Raw genomic sequence first — 21,637 nt, 5'->3', positions numbered from 1 at the left:
TGTGCAAGGTCTGAGCCAAACTGAAGGCCAAGGATAGCCTTGGTCAAACTGATAAGGATGCCATTTGGATATTCCATGGAGGTAGAAAAACCTCTACCTCCATGGATATTCAGGGTCCTCTTCATGGGTGCTGTGTACTTAGCTCTTGCTTTGGAGCCTTTGGTACTGTCTAAATGAGCTGGAACCTGAATAGACCCAAGCAGTAAGTCATACCTGTTTGTCAGTAAATATTTGAACCTGGTTTACAGTGAGATGGGGTTTTGTGCGCGTGAAAAATTTGCGCGTGAAAAACTTGCGCGTGAAGAATCTGCGCATGAAGATATGCAAATTAGCTGACTCCCAAGGGATTTGAAAACTTTTTTCTGTTTTAAGTCTTAAAAGTTAGGAAAAAGACAAGAATATAAAAATACTAACATCATTTTGTCTTGCATTCTAGACTACATACCCTTGTTTTGTCCATTTTTTTGTGATTTCAGGTTATTTTGAAAGGTAAAGTTTTCACGCGCAAAAAAGGTTGAAATTTGCGCGTGAAAGAATTTGTTTAAGAAAGCATGAAATCAAACTTCTAGAATGGAGAAAAGCTTCAGATTGTTACATTTTACCATCCTAAACCTCATACTAGTAACTTTTCCATATATTTCTTACAAATTCAAGTGATTTTCAAAAGGTCAGGTTTTATGGAAATTATGCAAATTAGCTTATTCCCAAGGGACCAACAAAAATTTTGGCTAACAGAGGGAAAATTATACCAGAGGACAACATTTTCCTGCCTAAGAATTTGGTACTGCAAATTTTCTAGCATATTTCTAAGACTTTTATTTTTCACGCGCAAATTTTTCACGCGCAAGTTTTTCACGCGCAAATTCTTCACGCGCAGAAAACCCGTTCCCTTTACAGTGAGATATGTGATGGTGCAGACAAGAGCAAGTCACCAAAAGGACATGAAAGGAAAATATTTCTTAAACAGAGCAGCCCAGAAAGGCTTTGAATTCTTGCTGTTGTCTGTTGTGGCTTCACTGGATGCACACAGGGAGGAGGGGTTCTCATGTTCACCAGGATGACTTGACATGATTGTCCAAATTCTTTCCTACAGTTAAAAGCTATAAATCAAACTACAACAAAAGATACCCGAAGACCTGTCCTAAGAAACAGAAGAGTGCAGTCCTTCCATTCTTGAAACCAATTTCCCCAGGAATGTGTGCCAGTTAGATTTGGCTTGTTTTCCTTTGAAGTCCCAGGTGTTTATTTGTGGTGATGTTGATAGACAATTAGCAGAGAGTTAGGTTTTCTTCTCACCTTAATGGCTGGCAGGGTGCTTAGACTTGCAGCAAGCAAGGTACACATCCATAAGATATTACTTGGTGTGTTTTTTTTTAACATGTTTGCTTGATGCAAGGCCAATAGACCATTTCTGCAGACTGAACAAGGTGACTGTCCTAGGAGATGGTGTTGAATGACGGTTTTGAAAACTTGTGGGTTGGTTGTATTGTGGATTGGAGGGAAATAGTTGTCAGGGAGAGGGTTCCATAATTTTGCAGTCTGTGGAAAGAAGCTGTTGCTACATAGAATAACTAGTATTTGGACAGTATAATGATGTGTTCACTGGCATAGAAAAGCGCCAATATTATATTGGCACTATTATAGCTTTCCTTAATTTATTCTCTGCTTTCAGTCACCCTTCTAATACTAGCAATGGACAGACTGCTGAACAATGGTAAGGACATTAAACATGCATCTCTATCATCAACAATCATCTATCCTGTTGAACCTTTCCAATTCTAGAATCTTGCCATGGCCAGATGAAGAAGAAGTTGTATAGTGAACATTGTAACTCATGGCTATTCTTGGGGTTCTTGGTTCTTTTGAGGCTCATGTCAGAAAAAAGAACTTTTATTAAGGCCAACCTGGCTGATCAAAAATAGTCTTCCAAGGAAACCTGTACCAATGAAGATAGTGTTCCACATGGGGAAAACGCTTGGGTGAAACAACTGCAATTTATTACCAAAGAATCAATAGATTGATTGTGTTTTATGCTCTTGACCTATTAGTTGACAGGCAGAGTGGAACCATGGGAGTCGTTCATTTTTATGGGATGTAAAAGGGACCGATTTCTGAGCATGAGAAGTTGCAAGAAGATAGAATGTTGCAAGATGATAATGGGGTACACTGTGGGTTATTATTGTTACTGTTAGTGGTAGAAATAATAGCTATATGTCAGCCATGAATTCATAATTCCCCACAGTTGGATGCCTGTTTACTCATCTGTGAGAAATCCAATAATTCACATTAGCCTGATTGAGCACCAGTTACCAGCTTTGGTTCTGAGCTGCGTCAGCAGAATTGAAGCAGAAGGTAAATGTACACTTTGACAATAGCCATGTCTTAATTACCTTTTCCAAGGGGGTGGGGTGCATTTTTGCTGGGCTAGTGTATTACTATGAACAGATGACAGTATTTTTGGTATGTTGGTAGCTCCTGAATTCAAACTAATCTATGTGTCAGACCACTCAGACCATTACCAACTCAGCCCAAAAACTTGGAAGTCAGCAGCATGATATAAAAGTTAGAGCTAGGTCCTATGTCCCAAAGCAAGGCTGCTCGTCAAACATACTTATGAGATACAGACACTATAGATTATGGGCAAGGACACCTGGTTCCCCTATGCTTTGCTGGAGGTTAAGCAATTCATGTCCTCCATCCACAGGTTGGATTGGATATTCTGTTCTCATTGAGGTCACATTTTCTATCCAGGAATTGCTGCACCTAACAGCATATAATGATATACACATCTGTTGTGTGCATGTGTTTACATTGCCAACCTTTTGGTCCTAGCTGTCTAGTCTGGACCAATGACAGATGACATCAGTGACCTTTCAGGATTAACCTTGGGAAACATGGCTGACCTGCATCTGACCTTGTAGTTATAGGGCAACATCATACAAACACTTTCACTGGCTCTTATCTCCAAGCAGATGTATGAAAGGGAGAGTCATAGTTTTCTAGGATTTTGAGTGATAAAGAAACATTCAGACATAAACTTAGACAGACAGACAGACAGAAAGCTAAAACAATCCTTCACTCCCTTGGGGTCAAGTAAAAATCCTACAGCTTATATTTGCTGTATAAAAAAATGTATATATATATATATATATATATGTATTTATTTTTTTCCAACAAAAAGTAGGGAAACTACTGACAGTGATTTTGCATTATTTTTGTCATATTGTAAATTATCTTTGCTGATGTCCGTATAGTGGTCTTCAGTGCCAGTAACATATAGTACAAGGGCTGTAGCAACAGCGTGTTAGAAAGCAAGCCCTCGCCTTTCAGTTCAGTTTAAAGGGATCCTAACATAAAAGCCTGTCTTTATTAGGTAGCGGTTCGCCCCCGTGGCTACCAGGTGAGCACAATGGACACCTGTTGACAGGTGAGGCGGGAGACGTGTCGTTACCTGGCCCAGGTCACGGCGATTGTGCGAAGGTGGTGTTGTGAAGACACTTTACACCTGAGCTATTGTGTTTGACCCCTCATGCCTAACATACTTACCCCAACACAGACCCGTTAGCAGCTATAGGCATTGTGTGTGTGGCTTTATATGTAGCAGTTCCTACCACAGGATGGGTTCAAGTTGTTGGTGAAAAACACGCTCTCTACTCTCAGCAGTTATAGCAGGAAAGGTTTGTTATACTGTTTTGTTTTACACATTTTATGCTCTTGTCTGTATACTCTATGGTGGATATATCAGAGCTTTGAGGTCTCCAAACTCTTGTTGTTGCTTCCCTTCAGTGTAATGTATTTAGCTCCAGAACAGAATATGCTGTAGGTTGGGCACTTCTAAAGGATTTGTGTGTCCATTCTATAGTCTTTGTCAGTGGTACAGGGTAGCATACAAGGCCTGTATTCTTGTAGCAGGTATCAGTTGAGCAGGTCTGTTGTGGGAAGGGAAAGTGAGATGGTGGGTAAACAAAGGACAGCTCAGTCTGAGGACAGAACAGGGTTATTGTACTGTACAGGAAGGGAGACCAGGGAGCTGGGCACTTTGTTATGCTGATTTCCAACTGTTCAGGTTTTGATAGCTATTTGGATGTAGTTAGTAGTCTTGGTTGCTAACTCTAAATTGATGGCATTTTGGGGCAGCTATTCCTCGGTGATTGTCATTGTGTATGACATTCTTCAGTGATCCTATGCATGATGATAAATGTGTATCAGTGTTTAGTACAGTCAAGGACACTATATGTTGTCCTTGGTACTATAGTTGCAAGGACAGAATAATATTCTTGGTACAGTAATGTATGGCGCTTTCCAACAAATGATGTTAGTAATAGATAAATGTTACAAGTGTAGCTGTAAGGTCAATTTACAAGTATTTGTGAAAAACACCTCCCCCCAAGGTAAAGTACAATAAACACACATCACAGGAAGGTGTCAATGACTTCTCAAGTACTTTCAAATCTACCTTCCCTTTCTTTCCTATACCTAATCATTTTCCAGTCTGTTTCTAAAATGCCAAGGCAATAAATTAACATGCCAGGAAGACACCAGGTATTTCTGCATCATCATGTCCTCAATGTTTACAGAATTATGTAAACCTCAACAAAAAGGACAGATCAAGTTTTTGTTTTGTTGGTAGGCTTGACTGAATTAAGGGGATTAGAGCTGGTGGTTAGAATGGATCAAATGTCAGCAGGGGAACCATAACACAGCCATTAGTTCCTCATGGTGTGAGAGACATTTACAAGAGAGGGGAATTTTGACTTGTGTTACATGTTATACTGCCTAGTAAGCAGAAGTATTAATTTATTCATTTGTTTATTTGCCTTAGATTTATGTACCGTCCTGGATAACAGGCATCCAAGATAACAACAGACTATATAACTTTACCTCAAGGATCTAGTCACGTGTACATGAACTTCTACCCATCAAGCAGTTGCTCCTGAAACTTGATTGGAAGTGAGGAGACCAAGGAGGGTACATGTATATCTCCTTGCACAGACATCTGGGCTGTTGGGAGTCATAATTATATATAATCAGGGCCTGCTTATTCTGTCTAACCAAGGTTTTTCTACAAGAGGCTTCTGTAGAGCGTCCTTGGTCTAAAACAGTAGGGGAAATGTTAGATACATCATGTTTGCTGCAGCTGCAGGTTAAAATGGTGATAAATGGAGATGTAGAAAATGTTGCCAAATAAGAACAGACATCATAGCTATGGGGCGTCATTATTAGACTTTAGAGAAATTAGAGCCCCACAAGTTATATCTCGTAAAAGGATCATCCAATTACACCTTTCCCATGGTAATTTACAGGGAATGTAGACAAAGACAGGTCTGGGTGGTATTTTGATGATTTGCCTGATTTAACTTTAAGGTCTGTCTGTTTGTCTGTCTGTCTGTCAAATCTTGTGTTGTCTGTGCTGTCTGTGTTGAATCCTGTTTTTGAGACCTTGGCACAGGACTCATGATTACATGTAGATTCAAGACTTGTGGTAATAAACTGTCAATTGAAATGGTGGAAGACGTAAGAGGATTATCTCCAGGCTTGCTGGATAACATGCAGTAATTATGTAGCTCTTAACAAACCTGTCCTTACAAGATTTGTGAAGTGTTCTGTATTATATCTCATTACCTGCTATCGTGGAGAGAAGTGTTGTTAGCGGAGAGAGGGCCCACCTGGCCGACGTAGCCTGCCTGTCGTGTCGCGCATTGTGAATACCCAACACCGATGCAGCTGTGGGCGTGAGCCAACGTGTTCCATTGTTGGGGGATGTAAAGGGATATTATGTATGCACCAGCGTCCATCTGTAGTGCTGGGGAGCCAGCGTGTGAGTTGCATACCCATTGTATATTCCTCCCTCTTATCCCTCTCTCAGTCTTCTTGTGGATCATTTCCTCCCTGGCTGAATATTGGTAAGTGGTTGGTATTCTCGTTGATAGGATGTGATGGTGAGGTTTTCAGTTTGGGTGTTTTAAGGACAGCTCAGTTCAGGTCATGATGGCAGTCAGGCTCCCTGCCTGGCAGCGGCTGTGTGTGAGTCTGCATGATTTAACATAGCAGAGGTGTCGGGAGATTTCAGGCTGTTCTAGGGAAAATCAGATTTAAACATGAGACATGTTTAAATCTGAAAAGAGATGTTGATTCTTCAAACATCTTTACCATGTACATGAAAATTGTTCAGTCGGAGCAAAAATCCCTGGTTGGAGGATGGGGTGGGAGAGGGTGGTGGGTGATTACATTTACACATGTATTTTAAACTGGTGTTTTGTCCTCTATTCTCCTATTTCGTTTCACCAGGAGGAAACCTGATATACTGGTTGTTTGTGCTGATGTTGTAGTAATGGTGTTGCTATTTGCTGTGAATGTTGTCTTGTATGTAATCAGTGTTTGTGTAGATTTGTGAAGGGATTGTGCGGCGTTGTTCTGTATTCTGGGGCATCAGGCAATCCCATACAGCCATAACTCATCCCGTCTCTCACACGCGGTCAGGAATATTCAGGCAGGAATATCAGCTGCATTGGTTATAGATGGAAAAATACAGTTACTTCAATTTCTTGTAGACATACATGTACATGTAGACATCACACACAGACACATCAGGGCACGTTTTGAGCAGGCCTCGAAATTCGTTCTTTGTGTGCAGAAAAAAAATTTGGATAATTTGTGTCAGCAAAACCTACCAGTAATTACACAGATGACACCATTTTACTGTAAACGGGACAGCATGATGAAGCTGAAGAAAGAAGAATTGCCTCGACCTGTCCCACTTCTCCATCTGTAATTTCTTCCTGGAGATGGGGTCCTGGATGACAATTATTGTAGATTAATGCCACACCAATTTGATTCCTTGGTTCTTGGATTCAGGAGAATTTTATGAGACTTGAAAGACATCATGAAAGCAAAGCCAGAGGGGAAAGTTTGGGGGAGCAGAGTTACAGTAACCCACGTTTTTCTCCAAGACCTGTTTTCATCATGTTTCTTTTTTTCAGTTCAAAAAGGAAGACAAGTCTTGTAAAACGTCCCAGAAGCAAGGAAATAGATTGGCTCGGTCTTAAATGTCACCTACTTTTGAGTTACAACTTATTGTAAGGCTCCACATAGCAATTCTTCATGATTCATTGCTTAAACTAACCAATGCTGACACTACAAAGGTTATTTGCAGACTAAAGCACAGTGCTAATTTTCATATAATGTTGGTGATTTTTCCTGCTTACAGCTTGCTATGGAGATGCACACAGGTTAGATTTGATAACTGAGTGCCTAAAGTAACCAACCTGGACAGCTAAGAACTCCTTATATTTACCAACTGAGAAGTGTAGTTTAAATATCAGGGAGGCAGGTTTGGCACCTTTCCTGGTGTGAGCCTGGTGTGAAATGTTAAATTGTGCCATCACTGTTCTCAGTGGAACTGTGCCAACACAAAATTGGAACAAGCCAGGTCACCTGAGGGGGTGATTTCCCCATATTAATGTCGAAAGTGTTGATCTTAAAATGCTGGCAGTGGTTTTATTTTAGCGATGACCTCTCCATTTGCAGTGAATATGCATTTCCATTGGATGACAAATGTTGTAATATTGTAATTGTATGTACACTGTGAAAATCTCCTTTCCCCTCTTCCTAGCTATGTTACTGAACAGGATCAAGTTGTTGTAATTTCTACTCTCACTTTCTTGTGGGAATCACAAGGTGGTGTATTTCCCAAAGTATCCGTAAACAGCTCAGATTTCACCCTAGAAATGTTAAGACGTCAATCACGTATTTTCTCACTTTCTAAGTATGTACTTTCTCCTTTGAAGGAATGCCAAGATTTGAGATAAGATTTTTCTGTTCCAACACAACAAACAAAATTGAACTGAATTTTCATCTGTCTCTCCTGCAGCCCCTTTCAGGATTGAATGTATGACTAATCACTCGTTGGAAGAAAGGTTAGCTTCTGTGTTAACCTTCTACACTGGGTAACAAAATTGATGATCAAGGCTCTAAACACCAGACACATGCACAGTTTTGTGCACCCCAAATTGGAGAAGTGCAGTCCTAAATGTTGAAAAAACATAGATACGATAAGATTACATTTGAAATTTGAAACATATTTTTAGATTGCACAGCTATAGATAGAAGGATGTAAGCTTGTTTGTGTTTTGCAGTGAGTGGGTGGCTGGGATTGATTTAACCCAGTGCTTGCCCCCAGGCTACATGTAGCAATGTGTTGTACCTGCGTCGCCAGGTGCCCACTGCAAGCTGGTTTTGTTTGTGATTTTCAGGTGTTCACATCAGTAACTTTATCCTCTGCCCAGCCTCAGGTACTGTTTGAAGCTAGGATACTACAGTAACATTGTACTTTGAGGGCTTGTAATCCATTTTTATGTCGTGGTGATTACCTAGAATATGTAAAACTACTGCCTGGGTCTACCATTGCTTACCTGCCACACCCTCGAAGTGCTGTTGAGGCATGAAATGTCTCATTACTGGTAATGTCCCAGGTTCTCAGTCATTACAAATGCAGCTTTCTTACCACAATGTATCACTCATGGATAACCATTCAGTGTCTAACATTCTATTTTTGACCAACAGGTCTTCTAATCTTTTGCAGCTCTAGGCTAGGTCTCCTAGGCTAGGTTTAACAATTTCTTCTATACCTCTGTAGGATTCCATGGTTCATGTTTGGGTTCAGTTTGCATCTGATTGTTTCTCAAAGGTTGCAGCACACCATCCATTTTCTCAAGGTTTCTGTTCAGATTATCCTGTAAGGCTTCATTGATAAACTACAGGTTTTGTTTGTTTACATGTTTTGTTTATATTTTACAGAGGCTGCAGCACACGATCCGTGAGCACAAGATCCCTGTACAGATCACCCTGCAGAAGGGGAAGCGCCACCTGGACCGGGAGCCCGACCTCTCGCTCCAGACGGACCTGAAGAACATCCAGTACTTCTGGGACCTCCTGCAGGGGAAGGTGGCCGGCCTACAGGAGTTGGTGGGGGAGGGGAGCACAGCCCCACCCCTGGGGACAGGACACGGTCATCCCCACTCTGGGGGAGAAGGTTAGTCTGGCATATTTGTATATCTGTACATGTAATAGTATAATACATTAAACAATATGAAACAGGATGATACATAGCTATAGGATGTGCAGATTAGGTAGGAAATTCAAACAAATCAAGTGCAGTCAAATATAAAACTGCCCAAGAAGACCATTCAGGGGACCAATAAAATCCAGTCTATGTGGACATGTAGTTGCTATAGACAGGATTCTTAATGCTTAAAAGTGGTCACACTGGCCAGGTGTTCCTTATGTAGAAGCGGTCACTTGACAGTTTTGACTGCTATGAATGGATTGTTTACTTGATATAAAATTACTCTTAATTGGGGTATAAAAACAGATATAGGTGTATAATTTTGTTAATAGTTGGTTTGAATTTATTCAGGTGGGACCATGTGTGACAACCGGCAGACAGGCAGGGAACAAGACAACAGGTTTCCAAAATCTGGCTTCCAGAGACCCAGTCACAGGAGGATCGTCGAGAGGAGCACACAAGGACTGATTGCAGCAGTAGAGAAGCTTCAGCGTCGAACGGATGAACTGACAAGTTCTGCAAATTCCCGTCAGACAACCTTAGGGACCCAGCAGACAACCTTGACAACCATGAACCAGAGTAATCCGATCTCCATCAGCCATGGCGGGTGTCGCCCGGACAACCTGGCCAGGGAGCTGTCCTCGTCGGACGAGAGTCTCAATGAACTCATGATTGACGTGAACGAGTACATGGCTTCACTGGTGGAGCTGGAGAATAGCTCCTTGGATGATGACGGTTATGGTTCCTTTGGGAAGAAGGGACTTGAGTTTTACAATGGAAGCGAATCTGCAGAGAATTCAACTCAAGAGTCTCCTAGAGTCGCCAACAAAGGAGCGTGTGGTTTTAGCAGTGAGGACGACCTGGATGAAGCTTTGAGTTCTTTGGAAGATCTTCACATGAGCTGGGAGTGTCTCTCCTCCTCGCCCCCCTCCCTCCCCATCTTCTACTGCCTCCCGCAGCCCAAGCACTCCACTCCAAGGGCCGAGACGCAAGATGTGCCTCAAGAACATCCCCAAGTCTCCAAGACTCTTGGAGAAGATGAAAAGGGAGCTAAAGGGAAGGAGGAAAAGGCAAAGGAGGGAAAGAGTGCCAGGGAGGAGGAGACAGCTGTCGGCACATCTCTTTCAACATTTAAGGTCACGGATTCGCTTCCTGAAGCCATAAAGGAACAGTTTGAGGTGGGTATTAATGGGATGATGATGGAAATAACTTTTTAGCTCTATGCCAACTGCCAACACACATGATCTTAATCTTTCTTCTTCTTAATCCATTATACTTGTGGTCCTTGTAAATTGTGAGTTGAACTTTTGCACATACACTATGATACAGTAGCATCTGTCCTTTTTGTAAACTTCAAGTGGGTTGAGAAATGAAAAAAAAAGAGGCAACGCTGTATAACAACAGAATCTCCTTATACAGGCCTTTGCAGAGGACTTAAAGATGCTGGGCGAGTTCCTTGAGAACATGACCGAGCAAGCAGCCGCCTTCCAGACACCCGGGGAGGATCTGGTCAGCCTTCAAGTCTTCTTGGAGAAACACCTGGTGAGTCTGAGTTCTTTTTTTTATGCCTGCATTTACTATTTTTGTAACTCAGGGCTTCCCCAAAATCTTTCATATTCAAGATCAGTTTGTTACTTTTGTACATTTCAGTTCCTCCAGGGATCAGTTGGATGTTTTGACCTTCAAATGCCCTCCATGTAAAAAATCACAAGTCCCTTTGAAACTACCCTCAAAGACTCATTCCCTTGACCCTCAGATGACCTTGCAGCCATGTTGTATACTTTCAACTACAGAACATGACAGATCCGCTCTGAATGGTCCCCAGTCACAGTTTTTCATTAGTCCCATCCCCAGCCAATCTGAAAGGTCTGCCAATGGGCTGACCTTTTCCGTGTGTACTGCTGTTGACCTTGTGCATGGGGTTGCATATGAATGTGTGGGTGGCTGTTGGGTTTTTGTGTAGGTATTACATGTATATACATGCCTTATAATATATACATGTACATAGGCCCACAACATGTTGATTTTATGGAGGTCCTGAAGGCAAATAAAAATCAAGTAGGGCCCCCACAAAATAACATGGCTGCATTTGAAAAATCAAGATGTTATAAATGTTGATATAAATATAGACTTGACAAATCATGATTTCATTAGTAGGAGCGCCTATATAGGGGGAATCTCCAGGGTTATTTTTAAACCTCCACATGTTAAAGAACCCAACACACTGATTGAGAAGATTATGGGTGACCCATGCTTGGTGGAAAATGTGAGATGTAAAACAGCATTGCATTCTTACTACAATGTACTCGAAAAAGCATTACCTGATGAAGATGTGGGTGCTGTACTTGCTCTGTCCACTAGGGGGCACTGTTGTATGTTGTACATAAATCTATGGTTCTATACAGTCAGGCAGTGTCAGCCTATATTAGAAAATTTTACACAAATGTCATAATATATCCTGCAAATATTGTAAGGTTCAAATCAAATTCAGTTACTTATGAATTGTTATTAGGGCTTATAAAGTGTTATTTGGGATATACTTTGATGATTTGGTTGACTTTTCACGTTTTGCCTAACTGATGGATCTGTTTGATTTGTATAGAAATAGGGCACAAACAAGTCAGAAACTATTGTTTCAAAACTTTGTAGATATACTTGTGCATGTATTCCTCTGGATTCTTTGTAAACTGTACGGGCCCTAGCCAATTATTCACCATATTTTTGGCAAATTTTGATATCCATAACCCTTAATGATAATAGGAAGGCCTGGTACATGGTGGAAGCTACCTTTTGTTCTATTAAATCAATGTTGAAAGTGCACATCTGGCTCTGGCCCAGATCAGCTCCTATCCTAGCTTTGTCCTTGGTCATGTGCTGTAACTAAATAATCACATGATCTGTGGCATTTTTCATGCTCTTTATGAAAATAATGGTACATGTAGTATCTGCTCTTTTCTCATTCATGATATTTTGGGCCTCACCAAGTCATGTCCTTGGTTCTAGGCATTTTATTGTTGTAAAACGTAAAGTAAGGCGAAAGAGCAAAATGGAAACAAAGACCAAGGGTCTTCCCAAGATACCGAAGCTTACTGAAATGCCCACTGGTGCATGCGCATATTAAAGATATTCCTCTCAATGTTTTTTCTCCTCAGGCTTTGTTTTGTATACTCACCTCAGTTTGAAATTATTTTGAACAATCCAACAACCAAGTCAATAAATTGGAGTGGCCCATGTATGACAAAGGTGGTCACCAGATGTCCCCCACTCAAATATTCCCCTTTGTTGTTTCTGAGCCTACATACAATGTATATAACATGTACAGTGGAAGATGACTCTCCTCCTTGTTGACCTGGGATGTTTTCATGGGTCAGACCATTTGTTCTCCTAGTTTAGGCCTCCCCAATCAAAGTAGTTGGTCCTCAGATTCAGAAAGAAGATGGTAAAGTGCTGATAAATTGAAATACATGTATAATGATCGGGGAAACTAGAGTCAGATGGGAAAGTCTGTAGCTTGAGTCACACAGTTTTGAGTATTTCAGAGAGCAAATACAGTTATTTGAGTTTTCCTCTCAAGCTTCTGTTTTTATGTTGCTCTCTTGCTTAAACAATCCTACTTTTTGACAACCAAGGATAGAATGTATACCATCTTATCTACCAGACACCCACATCCTAAACAGTGGATACAATGATGTCCCTTTGTTGTTGACACAGTCATGATTCCTACAGGTATAATTCAAGTTTACTTTGCAAAATCCAAGTAAAATCATGAAGCAATGCTTAGCAACAAGATTTCAGTTGGTAATCACTTTTGAACCAAGATTAAATATTGTTACAGTAGTGGCCTATGTGTTACCAGATGTACCAGATAGTAAAACATAATACTCTGTTATTGTGGTGAATCCCTGCCAACCCACCCACTCCACTGACCCCTTTCACTCCCCTGCCCCACCAGGCATTTAAGATGCAGATTGACACCAACGCTGTCCTGCGCAGTGCTGTGGTGAAGGAGGGGCATCATCTGGCCGGGTCGCTCCACACACAGAGGCCTGCCCTGGAGGCCGTCCTGCACACAATAGAGGAGCGGTGGGCTCAGCTGGTCAGGGCAGTCAACCAGCAGCACCGCGCCATCAGCCTGGCGCTCGAGTCCTTCCGAATGGACCTCACCGCGCCACGTGGTGATGGCGCAAACGGAGAGGTGAGGTCTTCAGCTTGTCTTTCTACATTTCTGCAAGGTAGACTAGTTCTGTAGGCAACCATGCTTGAACCATAATTGTTGTTCATTTAACAACACTGCTGCAGTGTCATTATTTACATCAACTTGTCTGTGTTGTTAGAGTTGTAGTTACTATAACATGTTGCCTTAAGTTAACAAGTTAATGAACCAGTTTCTTAATCTGTTTTACCCTTCAGACTAGTTCTGTAGTCAACCATGCTTGCACCAAACAATCATCCTTCATTGTAAACACTGGGGAGTCACAGCACTTCTGTCAGCCTGTCTTTTGTAGTAAGATTATGTTGTTGTTATGATGATGATTATGCAGTTTTCTAAATCTCTTTGGCTTTCAAGTATCAAAGCTTTGTTTGTAGGTCAACAGAAATCAAAGATCTCCACCATGTTGGCAGTGCATCTTCATTGTACCTGTTGTGTGTAAATTATGTTCTATTGTGTGGCATGTAGTATCAGGCCTTAATGAGATGATCACTCAACCTACTAGCTCTGGCTTTGTTTGGCACACTTTCAAGTCAGACAACTTTGTCTTTAGACTAAGGGAGACACAGCCCAAATCTCAGTTTGTGATGATGTCAAACAAAAAATAAGTTTCTTAGAGTTTTTTTGAAAGTGGCCCTGGCCATGCAAAGTAACCAATTTCTTTCTATGCTAGCAGCAAGGACATAGCAGTATGCATGGTATAATGTCCTTGCTATCAGTTCAATGTGGTTACAACAGTGTCCATGAATCTATGACTGTTTCCTATAGTATGTATGCTTACTTTGTAGAAAAAGTACACACTACACATATTATGACATAGAACATATGTGTCAGGAAATCTCTTAAGTTGAACATGCCCTCAGGTGGGTGTAACACTACAGAAGCTTTTTCAAGGAAGTCAGTGGCACTTCTGATTGTAACTTAAGGCTTAAACTAGTTAAAGAGTTTCTGCTAACAGGTAAAAGGGAAAATTCTAAGGATGTGCCATTGTATGCTATTCAGTATGAGCCTCTGAGAGCAGTGTTCTCTTTAGAATCCAATGCTGACCTTTGACTGCCATTGTTGTCCTGAAGTCATTCAGTGAAACTCCAGTGTTCTGCATCAGTTACAGGTCTGTGTTTAACAATCAATGGCTCAGAACTCGGCACTCCCCTATAATGCCTGTAATGGTAGCCGTCAGACAGCAAAGGTGTGTCCTGTTTTGTTTTTGCAGGATTCAAACCGCCGCAGGACTCTTTAAATAGGGTGACGCACTTTAAACACAATTGTTATTGGTTTGTGGGAGATGAGACAATGTGTTGGTGGTTAGCGTGTGCTGTAGCGTCCCGGTGTCAGTGACAGACATCACACCTGCTGACAAAAAAAAACAGGAACACAGGTGATTTCTCTGTATTTTGATGAAAAACATTTTCAGCTTCTGTGGATATGTAAATTCCATACCTGGGCCAGACAGGCTTCTTTCAGTGGTTGGAGAGGGAGTGGAAAGTGTTTGTTTATGGAATGTACATGTAGCTATTACCTGGGGGGATGTTCTAGTTTTAGGTAACCATAGGGGTCTTAAAACTATGACAGGAGGTCTGGTCTGATTAGTATAATCAGTGTATCTCTTTGTAAATTGGTTCCACAAAAACTTTTTAAACCATTTGTAGACATCCCCACATATAGTCTGCCACCTGTATGTAATGTTATATCATGATGGCCTGTGGATATGTAGCCTAAGTCGATAAATAGAAGACTGTATTTGTTGCATGCCAACAGACCTTCATTGGCTCTTCAGTTGAAGTAACCAGACTAGTCTATTTATTTGTCTCCATTCAGAACATTGGTTCTGCAAAAACCTTTATAAACCTATTGTAAATATCCCCATGTTGTAGCTTGTGTTTAAAGCTTATTCATGTACAGATGCTCTATTGACACAACAGAAGCATAGGGGCATTTGTATGGCTGTCTAAATGATATCAACAAGAAAAGAAAAAAAATTAACATCAATGCAATGGCTACAAAAGGGTATGATTTTTAAGATCTAGGCATTTCCTAAATGTATTTTCCTATGCAGCATGACCAAGTTTCTGTAATTTTCCTACACACTATTATAGTACCAATGTTAAGTTGTCGGAGGCAGTGTTGCATGCCAACAGGCCTTGAGGGGATCTTAAGTTAAAGGTTGGTCGCCATGACGTAAAGGTTTCCTGCTGCCAAGGAAGTGAGTGATGCACAACACATGTTCAGGAGAGCAACAGTCATGGCGGGTGGGAGAATTGTGTGCTGGTAAACATTGTCTTCAAATTTCTGGGCATAAACTGTTGGATAGACAAAGGTAAGGCTTCTTGTGGGTGGTAGGAAAGAGATAGCACCTGCAGAGAAAACATTTTTCAGTAAGTGTACCAGGGAATGTGTTTGTTGTGACATCTACAAATATTTCTTTGTTCATGGCAATGTTCAGTTGGTGTCAGTAGCTAGATCAATTAGTAGATTCTGAAGCAACTGTTATGTTCTGAGTCAAGTGGTTGTGAGAATCAGTTGCTACATCTGTACAGTACAATGATCACAGTTCTGGATTTATGATAGTTTTGCTGGTTGCTTGTCTACTAGATCATTTTTATGAACTTGTTCAACCATGCTTAGTGAAGTGTGTTGTTTCCGTGGTTTACGCAGTGAGTCACACTGTCTGGCACAACATTTCTTCTCAGCACCTGAACGCAAGCTCCAGACTTTGGAAAACAGTAACTGTTCTACAATATTCTCCACTTTCTGACAAGTCTTATGAGGTTGAATAGGTTGTCAAATTCATAAGTTTTTTATATGTCAGCATTCCTCAGTTTTTGATACAGCATTGATCTAGAGCGATTTAGCTGAGATAAGCGGAAACTACATGTAATCTTCCCCTGGGGTAGTTCAGATTACTGGGACCCTTGTCCCTATTTGGCCTGGGAAATGTCAGTGCAGGATGATGTTCAAGTGAGAATCAACAGTTTAAATATGGATTCAGTCTGGATAACTCTGGAATAACCCTTGACATGGGGTGATACAGGTCATAACCTTTCACCTTTTATGTTGTGGTCTCTTCTGTTCATTCATAGAAATTTTCTGACTGTGAAAACTAAGCTTAATCCCATCAGTCTGTCTTCATTCCAAAGATAAAATAAATGTGGCATAGATGTATAGAACAAAAGAGGGCTGAAAAGTATGAATTTTTGCTCCTGCAGGATCTGAAGGAGGCGGTTGCCATGGAGACGGCCCAGGATGCCATGGAGGAGATGTCACTGAAGCTGTCAGGGTCAGGGGTCAGCGACAGTCCCACGGACATCAAGGTCAACTCTGTGGTGAGGTTCCACCTGGAGGAGCTGGCAGAGGAGAGGTCAGCTGAAAATCAGTTTCAACTTTTTTGGCTTTTATTTCTTATGGTAGCATGTGGCTATTTCCATTCAGCTGCTGCTGTTGCTAGGCTGATGCTAGGAGTGGAAGTGTTAAAAGATTTTGAAATTCTTTCGTTTACCATTTGCAAATTGGTAGATTTTGTTTATAACCCTAACTATTTACTACAGTAAGTGCAGTGGAGTATGTTAGTGTGTTGGATGACAGCTCTCCTTTGACATAACATTAACTTTTAAATATGGCAAACAAAATTCTTACACTTTTCAACAACTTCAGCCCAAATTGCTGTGGCCTTTCCCCAAGCTACTCTCTGAATGTTTGCCTTTCCAAACATGAATGATGTTAAAAATGCTAGTACTGTAATGTTTATTTGAAAAGGGTTAGCTTCATCTACTGCAAGGTTTGGACAAGTGGCATAGAATAGTACCAATTTTCTTTCAATGAGTAGGAATGTATTTGTAACCTCCATTACCGTTTACCTACCAGGTAACATAAATCCTTCACCTCAAAAAATGGTCTGAGATCTAGTCTAGTGCAGCACCCCCTAGGCATGCACTATACTGAGGGGTGTTGTATTGGATATCTGTTTAGATAGTGACATTTTTCAGGGTGGAGGATATAGATGAACTGGTGAAATTATGTTAGTAGATTTTACCACACATAATAGCCACAAACCAAAAAACATTATGTTGCAACCACACCACTAAATCTGTATAGGATTATAATCATGGCAATATGGTGTTGCTACATAACCCAGATGGACTGGCGTGATGTTGTTGATTTGGTAATGAGGTGTTACCAACTCTGTGTTTACGTAAACTGTTTGCTTTGACCCAGTAACTTCAAGAATCTGCCCACCGAGAAGATTTACCGTAGAAACTTATTAGCTGCACACCTGAGAAATAGAAAATATTATGTTGAAAACATCCTCTGGAAACCTTAGATTCTCCTAGCTCTTTTTCCACATTTGCAATGAACAGTGAACCATGGATTGTCCTAGGGACAGCATCCCTTTCGAGTTGCATGCATTTCAGCAACAACCGGGATTCAAACTCATGGCCTCTTGGTCGAGAGGCAGGGTCACTAACCACTGGACTACGCATGCAACAAATGACGATGTGGTTTACCTGGGAAAATTGCGGTCATATCAATTTGCTCCTCATTAAATATTGATGGTGGGAAATGATGACAGACTGTGCTGGCAGGCAGGTGCGCAGTCGTCTGGCAAATCCCAGCTGACCTTCCGCTGATTGCTGGAAGACGAGTCTCATTTTTCACTTGAACTTTTACACAGAAACACGATGTACAATCTCATAAACAGACTCATCTTCCACAAATTGTGGATTAAAGTTAAACCAAAAATGTAGAATAATGATCTAAAATGTCAAACACAAAAGGCCAAATTGTTGAATAAAGTAAATGAAAGCTATCTTATGGAGACTGAACGCGTAATTTAACACAATGAGTTTGGACCCAAATTTTCTTCCTTTCAACATCTGTTGTAGTTTTAATATGGCATGAGGGAAAATAAGACATTTTCACACATGAATATTTTATAAGGCAATATTGTGTTTATTATTGTATGTACATGTGTAGGATAATTATATGATGAACATTCCTGAAAATCTCAATACAAGTCCAAGGGAAAGAAATAGATTGAAATGGACCTCTTTATGACATTTGATCATTTTCTTTGACACAGTTATGAGCCAATCACTCATTTTCACTAATGAAGTGCTCACAGATTCTTCTCAATTTGAAGGAATTTGCTACTTAGATATAGATGGAAGATTTCTAATAATAGATCACTTTTGAAATGAACATTTTTAATTTCCTACACAGAAATGGGCCAGAATTAATTAGCACCATAACATACGTTCCATTTGGCCTGACACATTAGAAGTAAGTACCAACCAGGGGAACATTCCCTCCACCCCATCTGTCTGCTGGTCAGATTACAGGCTGATAGAATATTTGGCTGATCCTTAGAAGTGTTCCTTTCCTTCTTTCCATCAGTCTGAAAACGCAAGTCTTGAAAAACATATCATACTTTTTTGATATCGGACAGTACGATGTGGCTTCACTACTGCTCATTTTAATACCTACATATGATCACCTTTACTATTCTCAATAAATCCATGCTTTGTTTAACATAACATCATGTGAGTTGATGTTATGTTAAACTGAATGGAAAGGGCCTTACTGGGTATTAATGATAATTAGCTTCAGGTGTTTAACTTCTGCATGAGAAGAAGGTGTTGCCTAACCTTTTTCAATGTACAGTCAAATATTCTTAATGCACAACAACGTTTATGTGATAATTATGTAAGTATTTTTGAACCCAAGTCAGTACCCTGTGACATGTATGGAAGAAAACATTTTTTTCAACCTCTTCCCCAGCTGGGATCTGCTGAGCTTGTCCCCCGAGGACGGCCTGCTCCTGTCCCCCCATGGTTCCCCCCCGGGGGCAGGGGCGCACAGCTACGAGCTGTCAGACTTCCACACACAGCACCAGGAGCTGGCGGAGTGGCTGGGGGAGATTGAGGGTGTCCTCACCGACAGGGACGACCTCATGATGTCTGAGGAGCAGATCAAACATCTCTGTAAGGTACGAGTAGCATGTTTGTTTGTTTGTTTGTTTGTGAGATGACATATCAATGCTTAGATGAAATGTATTTGGTGCCAAACAGCTATGAAGGTTAACACCTTCAGATCAACCCTCACTTTAACTTACAGATAAAAATTCCTTTTTTATGAGGATCTGTTAGACTTTTGTCCCAGAATGTAGAAAACTGAATGTATATGTGAAATAACCTTCATGAAATAGAATCTGACTAGATAAAAGGCTGTTAAATCCTCACCTCTTGTAACAATACCCAAATTAGACCTGTATGTACAGATTCTTCCACCTGTTTGTCCTGCCCACCTGTCAGTCACTCAAACACCTGTCCAATAGCAGCCAGCAAAGCCTGAAAGACTCTGTCATAGCCTTTGATTGGGCTGTTATGTAACAGGATACCCTTAGACAAAGAAATTAGATATTGAAGAAACTTATCTGTTCATCCACACCTGACATGTTGGCATCATTTTGATGTTACTTTGATCTCCAGTTTCCAAGGTAGAAATGACAGTATTTAGTTAACAGGTCTGCGGGAAGGAACACCCCCCCACTCATGCTGCATATAATTAGAACACTATGCCCCGCCCCTGGTAACCTGATCCCCCAGCTGGCTCAGGTGGTGCGAGCCTGGTGGTAGTCACGCAGTGTTTTGGTAGTCGTGCCGGTGTAGTCAGCCTGGCTTTGGGAGGGATTTAACAACACAGGAACTGTCGGCAGCCGAAATCCTGTCTGCCAACATGGCAGACCTCCAGGTATGAGCTCTAGTGGGTGTTTTCAGCGGAAGCAAACATAAGAGGTTTCAATTTTAACTTCTCCTATACCATTTGGAGAAGACGCAATGCCTTTTTACAACATGTACATTGTAGCAAATGTGTTGATTACACGCGAACTGTGGATCCAACATGGTAAAGAAATGGCTTTACCCATAGTCCATTCCATTGCAATGCTGGGTATACAGTGTAGTTTTTCTGCATTTTTCTTCCACATAGGCAGACTGATGAACTTTTATGTTAAAACATGTAGTAAGATGTTAACCAAAAGATCTTGTTCTGCAGAGCTATGAGATTGAGATGGGGCTGTACCAGCGCAGGCGAGACACCTTCCTGCAGAAGGGGGAGCGTCTGAAGGCGGCCTACCCCGACCTTTTCTCTGACATCAGCGACAAGCTCCTCACCATCACCAAGAAGTGGGACCTTCTGCGGGTGAACCTCGCTCACGAGGGCGGCATCACGCCACCGGGGGAGAACGAAATGGTGCTCGGTACGCAAGACTATTTCCAATTTGAACATGAATTTTGAGTATTCTATGACTTAACAAGATTGGTCAAGTATAATTGTTATATTCTATTTTGAGCTCTACCAGTAAGTTTATTCATTGTGCTTTTAAAAACTTGATACCGTGTATTTTCATGCAATCTTGATTGAAGTTTTAATATGTAACTGGTAATCCATATTACTACCATTGCTGCTTCGGTAAAAGTTATGCTGTCCAAGTACCAGTTCTGTCTACTTTCACTTATTTGTCTACTTTCACTTACATTGTATAATGTTTCTAAATGTACCAAAACCATGACAGAGATTATGATCCTGAATTGACTGGGTGTTTGGAATGTTAAGAGCATTGTTGAATGGCGACAAATTATGTCAACATTTCTCCATGCTGTAGTGAGTTGAAGAAAGAAAGCTTTGAAGTCCATTCACTGGCTGTTTGAATGAAAATTTTCCATTTATTATGAACACATTCCCCTCGCCCAACAAAAGCAACCTGTAGTGTCTGATCGGCCGGATTTTGGCATGAGTAAACCACAGCCAAGCTGTTGCAGCCTTTTTTAAATAGCCCAATTTTCCCCATTGTTGGTCGTGTATAGGCAGAGGGATCTGTTACAGGTAGTTGTAAGGGAGACCCTTGTCTGGTTACCTTGTTACATGTCTCACCATGGTCAGGGTCGCAGGGGCTAAGGGTAAATCTCTGCAGAAACAAAGGAACTACACAATTGCTCAAGGGTTCTCACAGTAGGGCTGCTTCGGGGGTGCATGATTTGGTTTGCCTCAGGAAATACAAATGTAGCACTAATCAATTTAGATTTAGATAGGGCACTGAAGGATTGGAAAATGAAAATTGAAATTAAATCAACTAAATGTAAGGGACAAACAACTTTCTATAACTTTCTGTGATAACAAAGGAGCTTCACAGCCTTCCAGGGTGCCTGCAGTAGGGCTGATGCAGCAGTTTTTATCCTTGACTTGATATAGGGGGATCTTGAGAACAGGTTTGAAAGGAAAGACACTCTGCTGTTGATTCAGGACAGCTCTGAGGTTACAAGAATAAGAGCAGAACGAAAGGCAGGGTCAGTGGGAAAAGATGAATT

At 41.0% G+C, this 21,637-nt stretch overlaps 1 protein-coding gene across 4 annotated transcripts in view; it reads left to right on the top strand.

Annotated features, from left to right (window-relative positions):
* Nucleotides 1-21,637, top strand: part of LOC109483798 — a 56,527-nt gene that overhangs the window by 14,735 nt on the left and 20,155 nt on the right. For all 4 annotated transcript variants that reach the window (XM_019786919.1, XM_019786920.1, XM_019786921.1 and 1 more), the window contains 7 exons: nt 8,797-9,031; nt 9,416-10,242; nt 10,484-10,606; nt 13,017-13,259; nt 16,481-16,632; nt 19,050-19,257; nt 20,325-20,529. In XM_019786919.1, the coding sequence (XP_019642478.1) occupies nt 8,797-9,031; nt 9,416-10,242; nt 10,484-10,606; nt 13,017-13,259; nt 16,481-16,632; nt 19,050-19,257; nt 20,325-20,529 (1,993 nt within the window). The remainder of the gene's footprint in view (nt 1-8,796; nt 9,032-9,415; nt 10,243-10,483; nt 10,607-13,016; nt 13,260-16,480; nt 16,633-19,049; nt 19,258-20,324; nt 20,530-21,637) is intronic.

Source organism: Branchiostoma belcheri, unplaced genomic scaffold, assembly GCF_001625305.1.
Source record: "Branchiostoma belcheri isolate BF01 breed outbred unplaced genomic scaffold, Haploidv18h27 scaffold66, whole genome shotgun sequence".
NCBI lineage: Eukaryota > Metazoa > Chordata > Leptocardii > Amphioxiformes > Branchiostomatidae > Branchiostoma > Branchiostoma belcheri.
Note: the sequence above shows the minus strand (reverse complement) of the source record. Positions and strands in the feature narration are given on the sequence as shown.